This window comes from Cannabis sativa, chromosome 3 (assembly GCF_029168945.1).
Source record: "Cannabis sativa cultivar Pink pepper isolate KNU-18-1 chromosome 3, ASM2916894v1, whole genome shotgun sequence".
NCBI classification, from domain to species: domain Eukaryota; kingdom Viridiplantae; phylum Streptophyta; class Magnoliopsida; order Rosales; family Cannabaceae; genus Cannabis; species Cannabis sativa.
Window position 1 is genome coordinate 7,139,928 of NC_083603.1, and position 20,748 is coordinate 7,160,675.

General features: G+C 31.4%; 1 protein-coding gene across 1 annotated transcript; it reads right to left on the reverse strand.

Annotated features, from left to right (window-relative positions):
- Positions 1–1,054: 1,054 nt before the first annotated feature.
- LOC115710276 (cyclin-dependent protein kinase inhibitor SMR1-like) lies at positions 1,055–1,411 on the reverse strand. Its single transcript, XM_030638638.2, has one exon. It carries the CDS (start codon positions 1,409–1,411, stop codon positions 1,055–1,057), a length of 357 nt encoding a protein of 118 aa, XP_030494498.2.
- Positions 1,412–20,748: the final 19,337 nt, after the last annotated feature.

The window sequence follows — 20,748 nt, forward strand, 5'->3', positions numbered from 1 at the left end:
TTGACAGAATTGGAATACTATGAATTTAAGTGTACTTTTAAAAAAGTTGTCGGTGTTTAAATATATTTCAAGGATAATATATAAGAGAGATCTAGATTCTAGATAGAACACATGACTATATAATATTATATATATAGCTTAATTGAAAGTCAAATTAATATTATTTATAAAGTGAAAAAATTCTTGAAATATTATTGCAAAGCTACCATTTTTGTGGAAAGAGACATTAATGATACTTTTCAAACCTATATGAAAATGAAAATTTTAGAGTAAAATGATAATAAATTAAATTGATTTTATTCAATATTTATCCAAGTGATAAGATTATTAACTAACAAAACTTATGAAAATTATCTAAAATACATAATTAATTAATAGATTTTACTTTATATGATACCTTGAGAAAGACTTGAGTAGAGAAGTCAATATTAATTTTATGAAAGGGAAATTTAATTAAGTTTAATATTAATGATCCATCAATAAATACCTATCTCAACGTTCAAAACTCAAAAGTATACCTAAAAGGCATGCAAAACCTTTTACACCTAATTAAAAAAAAAAATCAAAAGAAAGAAAGTTGTTCATTTAAAAAAAAAAAAAAAAAACATTTTTTCACTTTTCTCTATTCTATTATGGTTGACCCTAGGATTCTTTAACATTAAAATTATATCAAAGAAAATTTGAACTAAAAAGATATGCCATTTGCAACTGATGAGCTATAGTTCATACAAATTCAAAATAAAATCAATATTGATCTTACTGCATGGATTTTAATTTTAACACATTCTATAAATATTTATCTATAAATAAATTCAGATGTTATAGTAATGGAGAAGAGAAAAAAAAACATAGAAAAACATAGAAACATGGCTTTCATCATAATCAGAAACCCTTGATAATATTACAATAATTTCTAGAACAAACTTGCTAATTATAAGTACTAAAAGTTAACAAAGTAATTAAACTATAGTATGAGATTAACTAATAATCTACTATATATATATTAATATGAGTATAGTACAAAAACCTCTTCAGCTCAAATCTCAAACACTCTCTAGCAACTACTACTACTACTATTCCTAAAAGCAAAAAAGAAGAAGTGGTCAAGATCAGGGGAAGAAAAAAAAGCCATGGGAGATGATCTTTTCTTGAATATACAACTTGATGAAGTTGAATTATTATTAGGTAGTACTAGCCTTCTCTTCTTATTTGGAGGTGGTGGACAAGATAACAACTCAGGTATCCTATGTCTCTTACCCTTTGGAGTACAATATCCTTTGTTATCATCATCATCATCAACACCAACATCTTCTTTCTCCTTTATAGAGCTTGAAACTTTCGCTATCTCCATGGTCGCCGAGGCCGCCTTTTCGAGTTGTTGCAGCCTTTGGTCTTGAACACTTGGTTCCATGTTTGAGTGAAAGATGAAACTTTTGTACAAAAATGATTTTAAAGTGGACACTTTTGATGAGAAAGAGAAAAATAAAAATGTTCCCTTTTTTTTAAAAAAAAAAAATGGTATTTGAGTGTTAATAGTGGTAAAGTTGATTATTTGTAGGGAATAGGGGGTTGGTTTTGGCTTGTAGTAATAGTACAATTTCAATAAGTGACATTCCAAAACATATCATGATATGATTTTTGAGTAAATATGTATTTGGTGTGTGAAAAGGTTTTTTATATATGGGAATTGGGGGGCTCGGAATGTTTATTTCTGCATAAATCCAAGATAGCATTACAACATGAAACAACCACTACCACTTATAAGATAAACATATACACAATTATATAATAATAAAAAAGAAATTAATTATTGTGAAAAGTGTATATAGTTATTATTTTTAATTAATGTATATATACTTGTATAAATATCCTACCAAATCCTGATAAGGCTGATTGAAACCTTATGGAAAAGAAAAAATTATAGCAATTAATAATTAGTATGTGTGTAACAGTGTACACAATTTAAAATACACTTAATTTTCGAAACCCTAATGTCATTGTAATCCATTTTCTCACTTACCTATCATACAAATAATTGAAGTTTTTCATGATAAAAAAAAGATAAAATTAAACTTTTAAACTTGGTTGTGTTTGGTAGGATGGAGGGAGAGTATGATGTATATGGAGAGCTTAGAAATCAAAAGATTAGCAATTAGTATTATTTGGTATTAAAAGTGTAAAGTTGGAAGGATGGAGATAATTTTTTTTTTTCATAATTTATCATAAAGGGGAAAAAAAAAAGTTATAAAAATACAGTTGTGTGTGGAACTTTAAATATTTTTACAGATTAAAAGTTTTTTTTTATGAATATATAGAATATTGATTCACATTATTGTGTTTTCACGTTGATTTTGTTTTAATGTTGTTTTTATAAAATTTTATAAAATTGTAATTAAAATAATAAAAAAGGTCAAATTAAAAGGAAAAATTGTAAACATGCAAAAAAAAAAAAAATTATTATTTTCATACCATATAAATGTTAAAATTTTGTCAAAATTGATATTGCTAAAATTCCTATATATATATACTAGGTGAATGTACGTGCCGAGCCACGTATTGCTAGTTTTATTTAAGATTTTGGTCTTTTTAAGATTTCGAATGTATTTTATTTTTAAAGATTACAAATTTTTTGTTTGAAAAAATTAAATATTTATATTTGAAATATTATTTAATAATGTATTAAAAATAATATTAGTGTAATTACAAAATTGTAAATAAATTTATTATTGGAGTAGTAGATTATTCTATTTAGTTTTTTTTTTTAACATAGCATTGTAATGTAAGTTTATATCTATAAATATTCTGTAAAGTGTTAATATTATATGAACATCTCCATTTATAAAGCTAAAAAGTGGGTCAATGACAGAAGTGGTATATCTGCAATCACACAAAGATAGATATATTAATATTCTCCCAAGATAGGTTTGTTAGAGAGATATGTGGCTAAGATGATTTTTTTAATTTAAAAAGAGATTATTAATATTTAAAAGATTGTTTAATTTTTTGGTTTAATTATTGGGTTTATTTGTTAACGGAGATAAAACTAATTGTTAAATTTAACAGAATATTCTTTTATTTTTAAGTATATTCTGTTAAACCAAGAATTACCGTTAGATAGACACTTTTAATATATAAAGATATATATATATATATATATATATGAATACTACATTCTTTAAGGAATTTTTACCGCATACATTGAAATTTTTAATTTTTTATTCTTTTTCACTGTGAGGCAAAATTTATTTTCAAAAATATTGTGTAAGTTTTATACTGTATATTGTATATTGTGTTAAATTTTTACGTCTAGGGTTATTTTTTAGTTATTCTATTGTTGTTTTTAATTGTTCGGTTATGTTGTTTTACGGCTGTTTTAAGTTATTTTATAAAAAGATAGTATTTTTGTAAAAAAATTCGTGTAGTAGTAAAATTGTAAACTTTTGTTCAAAAATCAATATTTTTGCAAAACTCCCTTTTTTAATGTAATTTTAAATTATTTTTCAAAAGGGCATATAAGACATTTAATATGCAATCTTTTATCTTTTTTTTTTTTTCTTTAGATTCTCTTATTTTAGGAAGGATTGAAATTATATGTTTGGAGGAAGAGAGTCTTCCAGGGCCAGCCTTGAGGTGAGGCGTGCAACTTGGGCCACTAAAGGCTTAGGACTCCAAAATTGTAAAAAAATAATATATTATTAAATAGATAAAATATTCAATAATAAAAAAATACATCAAAATAATATTTTAGTGTGGCCATAAAGAGTGTTATTTTAAGTAAGAGGTTAATGGATCAATTTCCAGCCTCTACTTTTTTTATTTTCTTTAGAAATATTTAAGGAATTTTTTATTTGTATACTAGAAATTATACAATATTACTATAATAATACTATAATTAATATTACATATCTGTTAATATCTGTTAATAGTAAGAACTCGTCAAATATGTTAAAGCTGAAAAAATAAATTTAGAATAGAGATTACATATGGTTAATTAAAAAAGTTTTAGAAAAATAAGCAACAATGGTGAAAAGTGTCTCTTGTATTAGTTTTAAGAGCATGAGATTATAAAACTTAATTTTCCAACCTCTTTTCAAATAAAATAAATGGGTATTTATAAGGAGCTTTAATGGCTTCAAAATACAAGTGGTCCTAAAACTAAGGGAAAATATTCTAGTGGTACGTTGTGGGTCAGCGTGTCAGGGGAGTAGTGGAAGTGTGTTGGTGAGTTGTTAACCCGTACTGACCATGACGCAAATGATGCCTCCACTACTTGTTCCCATCGAATAATTTTCTACATTCACCTCATCTCCGTAGGCTTTGGCAAAGGCATACTTCATCTCTGTAGGCTTTGTTAGGGGTGATTGTGACAGTCAGTAGTCCTGTGATGCGTAAGGGGAAATACCGGATAAGCTGTACAATCCCACATCGCCTGGAGAAGGTCAAGTGGGATGATTCTAAGACTGTGTAGGTACAAGACTACACAATTAAAAAGGGCTTAAATAGACTAATTGATACTACCTATATCAACAAGGTGCGTCTTATTTTTCGGTAGCCCATCACGAAAGAACTCCACAGTTAAGCGTGCTTGGCTTGGGATAATTTTAGGATGGGTAATTTCTTGGGAAGTTTTTCCAAAAAGTGTGCGAGTGAGGACAAAGCTGTTGGGTTTTATGCTCTAAATAAAACTCAATTTCAATGTAATCCATTTTATTCAATATCAATAAAGAAACAGAAGTATTTTTTCATTCATTTGTATGTTTTGGTTCATCTTATCAATTGCTTATCTATTTGATTTATAAATTCATCCAAACCCTTTTCACATACTTGGTTCTGTTTATTGTATTGTCAACACAGTGAAAAGTAAACATGACTATGTGATTAAAGATTCGTAAATTTATCAGAACACGGGGTGTTACTGATATGACAATCTACAACAGAGTTTACTTGCATTTGGAAAAATGATATGTTCTTTCCAGAGCATTGGTTAAAGTAAAGCTTGGGTTGGGTGCATGGAGTATGCATCGGAAGGGACCGATATTGAACTTTGACATAGATTAATTAAACTTACCGTAATATCTATTCAAGTCAATATCACCTAGTTGATCCTAGATCAAATGATCTTAATCCTGATATGATTAAGTTCAATCTCAAGAGTGTTATTCGTGTTCTTTGATTTGTTAGTTAAGCCTACTTTTGGGTCAGGGTGATACGTACATTTTGGGAACACGGTAGTGCAATTGAGTGGGAGCGCTAACATAAATATGGAATCTATAGCTTCTATCTGGCAAATAGAAAATAAAGGATGATTTCCTTCGAGCTTGACCAAACGAAAATAAATGGTGGAGTACTCATTTCACTTAGCCGAAATATCATTTATACGGGATTAAGTGTTTTAAGGATAAAATACATTGTAGGGTGTTACGGTAATCTAATCCCTTTAAAGTGTAGATCATCTATATAGAGGATCATTGATTAAATTAGGATTATAACAATGGATAACAAATGACGTATCTATATGGTGGAACATATAGAGCGTTCTATATACTGAGAGTGCAATTCTAAGTTCTATGCGTGGATTCAATGAAGAATTAATAAGTCAGTGAATTTAGGATGTAAATTCTTGATCTGCTTATTGGAAGCTCGGATATATAGACCCATGGTCCTCACACTAGTTGAGACAATACTACTTGTAAGACTCGTTTAATTGGTTTTGATTAATCAATTATAATTCTCAAATTAGACTATGTCTATTTGTGAATTTTTTTCACTAAGCAAGGGCGAAATTTTAAAGAAAGAGTTTTTAGGGTATATTTGTTAATTAAGATACTTTGTTTGGTCTAATTAATAAATATGATAAATGACAATATTATTTAATAATTATTTATAGTTATTAAATAGTTGAAATTGACATTTAAATGGTTGAATTTGAAAATTGACGTTTTTGAGAAAATGAGGCCCAAGTCCACTAAGCCATGGTCGGCCACCTTTGTAGGTTTTATCACTTAATATTTTCATTATTTTAATGCCAAATAATTCAAACCTAACCCTATGTGGCATGCTATAAATAGATAGTGATGGCTTCAGGAAAAAATGACTTTTGCATCTTGTTTCCTCCAGAGAAAAACCTCAGCCATATCCCTAACCTAGCCGCCACTCTCCTTTCTTCTTCTTCATTGAATAATTCAAACCCTCTTAGTGATAGAGTAGTTCCCACACACAGCAAGTAGTACCTCAATCATAGTGAGGAAGATCGTGAAGAAAGACATTCAACAAGAAGGACATTCGGGCTCAGATCTTGATAATACTCTGCGACAGAAAGGATACAAGAGTTAGAGATCTGAGTGGAAGGAGACATATTATTGCGCTGCACCCAAGGTAAGGTTTCTCATACTTTATATGTGTTTATTTATAATCTTTTTAGAAGTTCATATTTAGGGTGTTAATCAACATACTTGTGAGTAGATCTAAGATCCTGGTAAAATAATTTCCAACAAAAGCACGCTGGAAACACTCATATTAGTTTGTAGGGTCAGTCATCAATCCATGAAACAGCTAGTGTGACGTACTCGTGTATAAGAGCTATTATTCTATGGGTGTAAGGGCCCAATAGAGGCTTGAAGTGGGGACGTTACAAATAGTATTAGAGCCTTGACCCAGACGGAAGTGTGGTCGATCATGACGTCAAACCCCGTAAGGGGGTGATTGTGACGGTCAGTAGTCCCGTGATCCGTAAAGGGAAATACCGAGTAAGGTGCAATCCCACATCGCTTGGGGAAGGTTAAGTGGGATGATTCTAAGACTGTATAGGTATGGGACTACACAGTACTTAAAGAGGGCTTAAATAGATTGATTGTTACTACCTATATCAATAAAGTGCATCTTATTTTTTGGTAGCTCATCACGAAAGAACTTCACGGTTAAGTGTGCTTGACCTGGGGTAATTTTAGGATGGGTGACCTTTGGAGAAAAAGTTTACCCAGGAAGTGTGCGAGTGAGGATAAATTACGTTGGAAATACTCGTGTTGGTTTGTAGGGTCAGTCATCAGTCCATGAAGCAGCCATAGTGATGTACTCTTGTATAAGAGCCATTATTATATGGGTGTAAGGGCCCAATGGAGGCTTGAAGTGGGGACATTACAAAAAAAATACTTGTACCTTCTTTTGATATTCTCCTCTTGTTCACCAAGCTAATTTGACATTTTGAGAATTTTACTAAGTGCTGAGCCTATTTTTCATAGGTCTTTTAGACTAAGTCTGATCATTCTTCACCCCTTTATCTTTGTACTAAGGTGATGGTGTGCTTGCGAATGAGATGTACACAAGACCATCTGATGCATAGCTAGCTCGAAAAGCCAGCTAACACACAACCAACTGACGGACAGTCAGCTGACGGACGACCACCTAAGGGATAGTTAGCTAACAAATGGCCAGTTGACGAATGGCCAGCTGAGGCACGACCAACTGACAGATATTCATCTGAGGGATGACCAGCTGATGAACGTCCAACTGAGGCATGATGATTGACAAACGGCCAGGTGACGAATGACCAGCTGACGAACGACCAGCTCACGAACGACCAACTGAGGCATGGCCAGCTAACAAATTGACACCTGACATACGAATAGCTGACAAAGAGATGGCCAACTGAGGCATAGAAAATTGACGGATGGCTAGCTTACAAATGGCCAGGTGACGAATGGCTAGTTGATGGGTGGTCAGCTGACAAATGACCTATTGATGCACAGTCAGTTGACACATGACAAGCTAACGAATGACTAGTTGATGCACACGGGCAGGCTGGCACGTGGGCAAGCTAGTGTAGGAAGGTTGATGCACGGGCAGCTGTTGGTATCCAGGTAGGCTAGTGCGGGGAGCGCGCTTGGCACGAGGAGTGTGCGAGCAAGCTAGTGTGCGGGAAGGCCAATGCTGGGAGTGCGTGAGCATAACCATGGGGAGTTCCCGTACAAGGAGCTCAACCCGCAGCTAGATTCTTCCTTGCATCGAGTTTTTTTCTCATTTGGCTTTCCGTTGTATGTGGTGAGCCCCTTTTTTTCCCTTTAACACACCTTTCAAGTGTGTTTTAGGATTTTCTCCATTTAAGCTAGAGATCCCTAAATTAACACTTAAAAATTTTTGGAGTCAACACTTGCTCCTAAATCTATAAAAATTCTTTTCAAGTGTTATTGTAGACTGAGTTTAGTGAGCTTTGTCCCCATCGCCTGATTCTGTGATTTCCCCTTTATGCGCTTATGTTAAGATTTTATGCCCTAAATAAAACTCATCCCAATACAATCTTATTAACTTATCAATGAAGGATATAGAAGTTAATTTTATATTACCTGGTTTACATGATATTTTCGTAATTATAGTTTTAATATATAAATTCTATTAAATCGTATATTATGGATAATCATGATTATTGTATTGTCTGAGCGAGAAATTTTTTTTCTCTGAGTGAATAATGATGTGACTAACCTTTTTAAGTTTATTAAATTATACGTATATATAGATTTAAGATTATACTGATATATTAATTTAAACTAATAAAATAATAATAAATATTTATATTTTAAATATTAAAATAATAATATTTAAATATTTGAATAAATATCTGTAAGCGATTTTATATAGATATTTATTTAGAATTTAACTAAATAAATATCGGAGACAAGGACTAGGCTTCTGTTTCCATGACAGGTGCAAAGATCTCAAACTCAACCATCTAGCTTTTGGCTGATGATGTATTACTCTTCTGCAAATGAGATTTCAAGAGTGTATACTACATGTTACAAGGTCTAAAGCTCTTTTTTATGACTTCTGGCCTCCATCCTAATGCTGCCAAATCTGCAATTTATTGCAATACATGTCAAATACAGAGGTAACTCGAATCCTACAAGCTTCTGGTTTTACTAAACAGGACATGCCTTTCACATATTTAGGAATTCCTATATGTGCAAAGAAGATTTCAGGTTAAGATTGTCCTATCTTAGTTGAGAAAATGATTGCAAGAATCAAGACATAAAGTTCAAGGAATTTGTTTTTTGCAGGAAGAATAGTGTTGATAAACTTGGTCTTAATAGCCATTCATGCCTACTGGAGTCAAATTATAATTTTACCAAGGAAAGTGATCAAGAATATAGAAGCTATAAGCAGCTCTTTCCTTTGGAAGGGTCAGGCTATGTTTCAAGGTCCTGGATCCATTACTTGGGATACCATTTGTCAAGAAAAGGCTGCTGGAGGCATTGAAATTAAAAAGCTGGCAGAATGGAACAAGGCAACAATATATAAATACATATGGGCAATAGAAAATAAATAAGTAAGTCTATGGATGAGATGGGTGCATAGTGTATACATAAAAGAAGAGAACTGGTGGATGTACAAAGCTCCACCACATGGCAGCTGGTATTAGAAAAGACTGATTTCTGTAAAAGATCAGTTCAAGTCCTTGTCAGATGAGTCTGATCATCCATTGTTGTCATACACAGTGGCTGCAGGATATAAATTGTTCTGTCCCCCACAAAGTAGAAACCAGTGGAGCCAGGAGGTGTGGGAGAGATTCAACACCCCCAAACACAGCTTTGTCCTGTGGATGACTATGCAGCTCAGATTAAAAACCAGAGATAGACTTCTCAAATTTGGTTTTCAAGTGGAAGAATCTTTTCCTTTATGTAATAAACAAAAAGAAACATCACAGAACCTATTCTGTGATTGCCAATTTTCTATGAATTGTCTGCAGGAGATAAAGAATTGGCTTTAGTGGAGAGCAAGTTCTACTTCTTTGCCTAATCTTATTCGATGGATAGGCAGGTCTAAGGCTAATAAATTCAAGAAATAAGTCTTAGCATCCGCTTTGGCTAGCCTAGTTTACAACATTTGAAGAGCCTGAAATGCTAAAATTTGGAGAGGAGAGTTGAAGGATCCTATCAAGCTTATAAGGGATATTAAAGAAAGTATGATTCAAACAATTGTTATGATTTGGCCTAAGAAAGTTGGAGAAGTAGACATAGCATGGTTTCATGGTTTGTAAAATAAAAAAAATAAACAAAAAAAAAAAGGAAGAAGAAAAAGTAATCAATAGAAGAAAATTTGAATTGAAGAGATGTATAGATGGCATAGTTGATTATTTTAGGCCCTAATTTGGCTGCTATTAGTTTGTAAAAATGGTTAGAGCAATACAACTTCTTAGTTTATCAAAAAAAAATATCTAAATAACCGATTGAGGGAATCTCTCTCCACTTGAGAGAATATATCAACCACCTGGAAAGAATCTCTCAACTACTTTGGAAGAATATCTCAACCACCATAAATATTTGTAACCACTTTTTCTATTAAAATTTAAATAAATATTTATCGTTTGAATTATTTAATTAATCTAAAAATAAATTTAGTGCGACTCATCTTATCTCATAGATACCTATCACTGTATCATTACACAATAACTGGCACCACCATTATCTTAACCAGACAATGGTGGTGTCTTTGCCTATACAACACTTTTTTTTTCTCCAATTTATTTAAATAATAAATTTAAAACAAATAATTTATTAAAAAATAAATACTTACTATTTTCCAATTGAAAATAAATTTTTTCGAACATCATTATATAACTTTATTCATCCCCTTGACAGTGTTGCAAGGTGCCAATAGAAGACCGTGAACCTATAGTACTAAACTCTAATAAATTAGATTATTTATTGAATCTCATCAACTAAATAATTTTATTTATTAATTTCATGATTACTCCACTATAAATATGGAATTAAAATCTTAGTAATTATAGAATTATATTTACTACGTTTATTGCAATGTCTATCAATAGAATCTATTCCAGTGGTTAGCGCTCCTTATTTTGGTTTGTAATTAGTTTTGGTCAAATTATCATTTTGTCCTTCTAATTACTTCTTTACTCATTAATACTGTTAATTCACTAGTGAAAGTATAATTTAGAGCCAATCTAAATTTGTGTACAACTTTTCAATTCTAGAATAAACTCTTAAAGAGAACGAACATTCGATCTATTAGTAAAGTCATGATTCCATAATTGTAAATCAAGTTCCCAGTCATCCACATTATGATTTCCAAAATAAAAATATTGTAGGAACCATCTTCTCTAAAATACTTTAACGAGTGAATCAAAAAAACTAATAACATGAACAGGAATTCATGATTACTCAGGATTCAGGCCGATCTACTATTGATCATCCTTATGATATGAATGAGGTCTTTATAGTAAACAACATGTTTGATAAAGAAAACATAATTACATATCGGCCCATGTCATATATAATCTCTATTATATATACAATATCTTCACTTAGATGTCAAACTACATCAGTAATCTGAATCGAGATTGCTTGCTCCGAATAATGGACATCAGTAAACCACACTAACAACCATTGATTAAAGATTTTATAACTTTAATATGTTGATGAATATTTATTCATGGCTAAGTGATATTAATTCTCTGTACAATAAAAAATACGACCTCATATATGAATAAGAAATTTTTTATATTTATATATAAATTATTCAATATAAAATATTAATAATATAACAATCAAGCATATATAAAAAAAAAAATGTTTAACTTTTATTTATATACAGAAATGTCTTTACATGATTTTCACAGCATAAATTCTAACAAATAAACCACATTATGTGTGACTAGTTTTCTTAGTTGTTAGGATTTAGATGAATCTCTAATTATGATTTTAATTTTATGATTTAATGGAAAATTTAGTTTCATCCAATATTTTTCATGTGATTCCACCTTGTTTAATTGTTGTCATGATTATGATTTATGTATTGTTTTGGTTTATGTGATTATAATTAGGGTAGATTGTATAATTTATTACTCACTTACACATTCTTTATTCGGCACTCGGGAGGGTATAGAGATACAATATTGTTCTAGGCTCTTAAAAATATTAGAATAAATTAGACATACTAATGATTAAAATCATAATTATATTAGGATGAAATCAAAATATTGACAATTATTTTTATCTAATTATTCTCAACTTGATTTTGTTATTGTCGTCTTTGTTATTTTATTTTAATTTCCTGAATGTTGAAAAACAAAGAAAAAAAATTATGTTATTATGATTTTTTATGGTTAATAGATGTAAGCTAGATAATTATGTGAGTAGTGGTTTGATTATTTTTTATTCTCTAGAAGATAGTGGAATGTAGTGCATATTTATATGTTAGATAATTAGTGGTCTTATTTCTTAGTGTAAGTTGGGAGTTAGAAGCTCTATATAAAGGACTTTGGGCTGTACAAATTGAAGTGTGCAAGCAATAAAAGTGTATTAGTTTTACTTTTATTCTCCATATATACATAGTAATATTGGTATGAAAAGCTTGGTAAGTTTAAAAAAAAAAAAACGAGTGACATTTAAAAAAAAAGAGTGGGAGTGTAGAATAAGTACATATTATTCAATAGTTACTTTTTTATTATAACTATATGGTTAGATTTTCTTTTTACTTGTAATAGCAGGTTACAAATAGGAAAAAATTCTAATTTTAGAATTAATTAATTATATAAGTAACTATTTTTTAAGTAATTAAATAAATATTTAACAAGACTTTTTTTAGTAATTAAAATTTATAAATAATTTTTTTTTATTTATATATAAATTCATATTATAATTATTTTAACAGTTAAACCATTTAATTATAATATTTATAATTTTTTTACAAAAATTAAACTTATTTTTATATAAATTAAAATTCTGTCCTTATAATAAATTTTTAAATAATTAATTTTTTTTTTTCAATTAGATGATGAGGCCTCAAGCTTATAATAAATTTTTAAATAATTATTTTTTTTTACAATAAAATGGCTCTTGAGCTATTTTCTAAAAAGATATTGAGACATGACTTTAATGGTTGTTGCCCTGAAGAGTTAGTGAAATTTTCTTATGAGATTCTCAAAAAATGTCGAGGCTTGCCACTTGCAATAGGGGCCATAGCTGGTTTACTATCTAGAAAAAAAAGAAAGTCCAATCTGAATGGAAAAAAGTTCTTAATGATATTGATTTTGAGTTAAAAATAAATCCTCAACTCGTAGGAATTTTTGAAATTCTCTCTCTCTCTCTCTCTCTCTCTCTCTCTCTCTCTCTCTCTCTCTCTCTCTCTCTCTCTCTCTCTCTCTCTCTTATGCATGATTTGCCTTTCCACCTCAAATCTTGCTTATTATATTTTGGAACTTTTCCAGAAAATTATTCACTTCCGAAAAGAAGACTGTGTCAGCTATAGATTTCTGAGGGTTTTGTTCAAGTAAGGGAAGGAAAATCATTAAAGGAAGAAGCTAAAGGAAAATGAACGTAATCTTTCACATTTGTGAAATCCAATATTTTCTCTCTTCTTTCTCACCATAATCTATCACAGTTTCAAACCATCTGCCATTAAGTCCCTCTCCTCTTTCTCACTGTAATATATTTTACTTTTTACTTTTTAAATATTTAAATAAAAAAAATAAATAATTAAGTGTAATAATTTTAAATTAAAATTATAAGTATAATAAAATTTTAATTATGAAATTATATGTGTATAATTCTAAACTTTAAAGAGTTTTGTTCTAAAAATTTAAATAATTTAAGTGTAAAAAAAATAAATTGCTAAAAACCTTATTTAATAATAAATTAAAAAATTAATTAATAATTATACTTAATTTAATTTTAAAATATAATTAATTATAATTAAAGTTTTAAAAGGAAATAAATTAACAAGTTAATATCAGGTTACAAGTCATTTTTTATTTATTTTTATTTAATTTTCAAATTAATCACAACCATTTAATAGTGATCCAATAACTAAAAAAAATATAATCATAATGGTTACAATAAAAATGTAACTATTGAAACCTCCTCCATATACATATATATAATAAGAGCTATATTTTCAATTTCACTTCTACTTTAATTTTGCTGCAGCAATTTGGCTGACAACTTTGTTCAACCGACAATTCCCTGCTTTGACGGCCACTATGATCATTGGAGTATGTTGATGGAGAATTTTATGAGATCTAAGGACTCTACAACATCCTATAGCATTAGCGGCGGACCACTCCGCCGCTAATACCCTCTCTGTTGGCCGCTATAGGATATTAGCGGTGGAATTCGGCCGCTATTGGTCCCCGCTAATGCTTGGCCGCTATTAATAGTATTAGCGGCCAAAAAAGGGGTCTGCCGCTATTAATAGTATTAGCGGCTGAGCATTAGCGGCGGGACCCCGCCGCTAATGCTCTTTGTCAATTTCGTGTTTCGAGACTGACAAAGAGCATTAGCGGCGGGGTCCCGCTGCTAATGCTCTGTCGCTACTACCTATAAAATTAAAAAAAAATGTATATTTAATTATTTATATATAAATATATAATAAATAAATCTCCAATTAATATAATTATAATAATTCAATAAAATTTATTAATAATTTAAAAATATCTCAAAGGTAAATAACTTTAACATATTAATCCTAATACAATATTGTCTCAAAATTAAACTAAATTATTAAAAAACATAAATAAATTATTTATTAACATCTTCATTAAGGTCTCCAATTATAAAGTCTTGATCCGGATTATTATCGTTACAAGTCCTCGAAGCCCGTGGCAGAGAAGGCACATATGCTTGGTCTGATGATAAACCCAGTGTTAAATTACTGAGCTCAGCTTGGTTAAAAATGGGAGTTGAATAAAATTAATTCTCCTGCGATGAACTCCCAAATAATCCAAAATCAGCAAAATTTGAGCCGAGCGGAGGAGACTCTGATGGTGTTCGGTATAAAAACAGATTTCCCAATGGCGAACCAGACTGTTGTTGCTGCTGAGGAAAATATTGGGGTTGCTGCTGCAAAAAATGTTCAAATTGCTACTGTGACAAATTTTGGAATTGTTGTTGCGAAGACGACTATTGTGATTGAGGAGGTTGTTGTTGCTGTTGTGGAGGAGCGGCATAACTCTGAGAAGACGAACCACCAGGCGACTGCGACTGACTATACGTTTGAATAAAGTTCTCAAATCGTGGGTTAAATAAATGAGCACGTTGTTCAGGCATCAAATTACCCCCTCAAGTGGCCCGCATAGTTGAGAATATTTTTTGCCACAGTGCTCATCATTTCAGTAGTTGGTGGAGGAGGCACCGTCGACTGACTTTGAGTGAAAGACTTCTTTCCTTTGCCCTTGAGCATTTTGCCCACACCTCTTTGATACTCAGATATTTCGCCTAGAACTGTTTCCAGGACGTCAAACTGATAACCAGTATCAGATTCAGTACCAAATGTATCGCTCTGGGATTATCGTTCAAGTCTTTTCCTATCAAGCTCCTTCAATAGTTCCTCCTATTTAAATAAAAATTATTAGAATATATAATTAATATAAAATATAAATTTCAATAATAAATCATTTTATTCACTTACATAATCTTTTGCAGCAACTTCATTAACGAAAGTGCCAGACGGCTTTTTCTGATGAACATCCCTCCATGCATCAACTACATGCTCTCCGGGAGGACCCTCTATACGAACATAAACAATTAAGTTAGTTGAATATTTAACAATAAAGAAAAAACATATTTAACAATTAAAGAATTAATATATACCATTATGTGGCGTATCGAAGCTAACGATTTTGTGCCTTGCATTGTTGGATATTTCATTTGTTGCCGATTCGCTTAATTTTTATTTGAGCGATTCAAAAAAATTTCGCTAACGAAAAATTCACAAATCGGCTTCCAACTCTCCGTATTCAAGTGGTCAGGAGGCAATCCCAGAACTTTCTCCCAATCTTCTAGCAGTGTAATGTTGTTTGAAATACATGTGTCTAATTGTCTTTCGCTCGCTATACCTCTCCGCCATCTCCGAATATAAAGTCCCCATAAGTAGGTCTCGGTGGGGATTCCCATCGATATTAAAATAGTACTATGTAATAAAATAATTTAAAAATTATATTAATTTACAAATAAGGATATAAAATAATTACAACCATGAATAATTAAAAATCACTCACTCTTATTCGATTGAGCAATTGATCCTTATATTGTTGAGGTACATCAGAAAAATGGTAATGATGACTTGGGCAAAATATGGTTACTTGCTGGCCCATAAATCGAACATAAGCGCTCGCTTCAGTCCCAACTACTTTGCCAGTTTCAAGATCCACCTCCACCTTTAAGGGCTTACCAGCATCTCTCCTTCTCTGTTCAAGTTTAGTGTTTGCTGCAAGGCCACGACCCTTTCTGACCGGAGGTTGAACTTTATTTATTCGAGAGAAAAATTATTTTATTAGTACATTGAACATTAACCTTTTATATTAAGAATAATATTAGATTTGGAAAAATATGAAAACCTGATTCCCAGGACGAGGGTACCTTAGAGGGATCAGGGGGATCCCTACCATCACCATCCCCACCGTGGTATGTCGCTAAACTAGCTGACATTGTACTTTACTTTGAAGATGAAAAATAAAAAAAAATGTAAAAATTAACAAAATGTGAAGCACATAATTAAAAGTTGACACAAATATTAAAATGAAAGAAAAATAAAAAGTCATTTAATTATATACAGTTTTTGTAACAAACAATAGTAAAATAGTTGTTACACCGAAGAATCACTATCATTTCCATCATTCACCAAGTTTTTATTTTCATCCTCCACATTTTCAACTAGTAAATCATCTACTTCTTCAGCAACATAATTTTCATCAAGTTCATTATTCTCTATCTCAGAATCCACCAACTGATCGGACGATTCAACAATTACTGGAGGTTCATTCGATTGCAAAATCAACTCTCCAAGATCAACCGTCAACACAAAATTTGAAGAGTTAGAATCATTAACAACATCAACATCTGTCTCAACTTCATTGTCATTAATGTCTCAAATTTGTCGATGGCTAATATCTTCAACAACCTTCCAATCGTGATCTCTAAGTGGATCTTCAAGATAGAAAACTTGCTTGGCCTGGTTAGCAAGGATGTATGGTTCATCTTGATACCAAAATCCACGTGTATTTATACTGGTTATATTATTTTTAGTGATTATCTTCTTTCTTAATGGATTAGTGTTATACCATTTACATTCAAACAATGTCACTGTATATGCACCAGTATAAGATATAGTGATTACATCTTCAAGTGTGTCGTAGTAATTAAACCCTTCAGTTCCAGCAACAGTAACACCACTATTTTGTGTCTTTCGCTTTTGGTCTCTCTTAGACGCAATAAACCAAACACCATTCACCACACAACCTTCGTAAAATGTTGCTAAGTAATCGGAGCCAGAAGCTAGAGCGAGTAACTCATCACCATTTTGTAAAGTTCCAAGCTTGTGCAACTCATATATCTAAATACATAAAATATATTAATATGAGAGGAATATAAATGGTTGAATTCAAACTTTACAATTTTGTCATCATACCATCTTATGAAACCACGGACAGAAAGTTTGCCTATGCAAAACATCGTGGTTACCATTAGGATATACATGCCTGATCTTCTCCAAATGTTCACTGTGAAGTATGATAATGTCAAGGTACGATAGAGAAGAATAGAGAATAAAAACTAAAAATTTAATAAAATAATTTATGGGAATGTAACAAACTTACTCTAAGTAAGCTTGAATTTCAAGAGAATTTTGAAGAATGTACCACTCAACTTTTTCACGACCGATAAGATCAAGAGGCTTGATAATTTCGCTAGTCAGAGGACGAGATTGAGAATTAAAAACTGAGAGATAGCGAGACACAGAAGCGGCATCTTCATTTCGATCAAGACGATTAAATCTTGTTTCACACCCTTTAAAGTACATTGAACAAAAGGTTACTGCCTCATCAGCAACATAACCTTCTGCAATTGATGTTGGAAATTATTTTACCAGGATCTTAGATCTACTCACAAGTATGTTTATTAACATCCTAAATAAGAACTTTCTAAAACGATAAATTAAACACATATAAAGTTTAAGAAACCTTACATTGGGTGCAGCGGAATTAAATGACTCCTTCCGTTCAGATCTCTAACCCTTGAATCCTTTCTGTAGCAGAGTATTATCAAGATCTGAACCTGGATCTCTTTCTCTGAATCCTTGATGCTGAATCTCCTTTGCTGATGATCTTTCTTCACGATCTTCCTCACTATGATTGAGGTATTGCTTGATGTGTGTGGGCACTACTCTAATCACTAAGGTAATTTCGAAATTCAAAGGAAGAAGCAAGAGAGAGAGTGGCAGCTAGAGAAGAGAGAGTGGAGGCTTAGGTTTTTCTGATTCAGAAAGTGTGATTTTCCGGAAGCCTTCACTATCTATTTATAGCATTCCACTAGGGTTAGATTTGAATTATATGGCATTAAAATAATGAAAAAATCAACTTAAAAAGCTACAATAGGTGGCCGGCCATGGCTTTAGTGGATGGGCCTTGTTTTTTGCAATTTTGCAATTTTAACACCTTTTGTATCTGATTTTCTCAAAAATGCCAATTTCCTAATTCAATCATTTAAATGCCAATTCTAACTATTTAATAACTATAAATAATTATTAAATAATATTGTCATTTATCATATTTATTAATTGAACCATACAAAGTATCATAATTAACAAATATGCCCCTATTAACTCTTTCTTTACAATTTCGCCCTTACTTAGTGAAAATTTCACAAATAGACATAGTCTAATTTGTGAATTATAATTGATTAATCAAAATCAATTACATGAGTCTTACAAACAATATTATCTCAACTAGTGGGGGGACCATGGGTCTATATAACCGAGCTTCCAATAAGTAGATCAAGAATTTAGCACTAAAATTCACTAACTTATTAATTCTTCGTTGAATCCACGCATAGAACTTAGAATTGCACTCTCAGTATATAGAATGCTCTATATGTTCCACCATATAGACACATCATTAGTTATCCATTGTTATAATCCTAATGTGATTAATGATCCTCTATATGAATGATCTACATAGTAAAGGGATTAAATTACTGTAACACCCTACTATGTATTTTATCCTTAAAACACTTGATCCCGTATAAATGATATTTCAGCTTATGTGAAATGAGTACTCCACCATTTATGTTCGTTTGGTCAAGCTCGAAGGAGATCATCCTTTGCTTACTATTCGCCAGGTAGAAGCTATAGATTCCATGTTTATGCTAGCGCTCCCACTCAATTGCACTACCGTGTTCCCAAAAAGTATGTATCACCCTGACCTAAAAGTAGGCTTAACTAACAATTCAAAGGAACACGAATAGCCTTTCAAGATTGAGCCTAATCATAATAGATGGTTGTTGGAAATTATTTTACCAGGATCTTAGATCTACTCACAAGTATGTTGATTTAACAACCTAAATATGAACTTCTAAAACGATATGAAATTAAACACATAAGAGTATCAGAAATCTTACAGTGATTGCAGCGGAATATATATATGTCTCCTCCCACTCAGATCTCTAACCCTTGATTCCTTTCTGTAGCAGAGTATAATCAAGATCTGAGCCCGAAAGTCCTTCTTTGTTGTTTCTGAATTCTACACAGCCTTCCTCACTATGATTGAGGTATTACTTGATGTGTGTGGGCACTACTCTAGCACTCATATATTTCGAAACAGTGAAGGTATAGAGAGAGAGAGGGTGGCGGCTCAGAGAGAATTTTCTGAGAGAAAATTCTTTCAGAATAATGCTGAGAAAAGCTTTTTCAGAGATACAGAGATGTTCTTAAAATCTGAAGCCTTTTCCTTCTATTTATAGAAGACCACCAAGGGCTATGATTGACATTTTGAACTGAGAAAATCAAGGGAAAAGGAAGGTAAAGGGGGCCGGCCTAGGCAATGTGGAACAAGGCTTGCCTCTTTTCCAACTTTCCTTTTTCCTACACTTGATAGTTTCCCCTTTTGTTAAATGTTGCCATTTCCATTGTTCAACCATATTAATGATAAATCTAATTACTTAATAATTAAAAAATAATTATCAAATAATATATTATCATTTATTTTATTAATAATGAAACTAATTAAAGTTTCCTAATTAATAAATATGCCCTTCAAAATCTCTATTTACTGTTTTGCCCTTAATAAGTGCCAAATTCTCAAACTGACAAGCTTATCTTGAGAATTCTTAATTGATTAATTAAAATCAATTAAATGAGTCCTACAAGTAATATCATCTCAACTAGTGAGGGGACCATGAGTCTATATATCCGAGCTTCCAATAAGCAGATCTTGAATTTACCACTTAAATTCACTGACTTATTAATTCTTCGTTGAATCCACACATAGAACTCAGAATTGCACTCTCAGTATATAGAATGCTCTATATGTTCCACCATATAGACGCATTATTAGTTATTCATTGTTATAATCCTAATGTGATCAATGATCCTCTATATGGATGATCTACACTGTAAAGGGACTTAGATTACCGTAACACCCTACAATGTATTTTATCCTTAAAACACTTAACCCTGTATAAATGATATTTCAACTAAGTGAAATGAGTACTCAATCATTTATCTCGTTTGGTTAAGCTCGAAGGAGATCACCCTTTGCTTACTATTCGCCAGATAGAAGCTATAGATTCCATATTTATGTTAGCGCTCCCACTCAATCGTACTACCGTGTTCCCAAAATGTATGTATTGCCCAGACTACAGTTTTAGGCTTAACTAACAAATCAAAGAACACGAATAACACTCTTGAAATTAAGCCTAACCATATCAGGATTTAGATCATGTGATCTAGGATCAACTTCTGATATTG

Bases quoted from the DNA above. Each gene is read 5' to 3' on its own strand.
- LOC115710276 (XM_030638638.2), bottom strand. From the start codon at position 1,411: ATGGAACCAAGTGTTCAAGACCAAAGGCTGCAACAACTCGAAAAGGCG.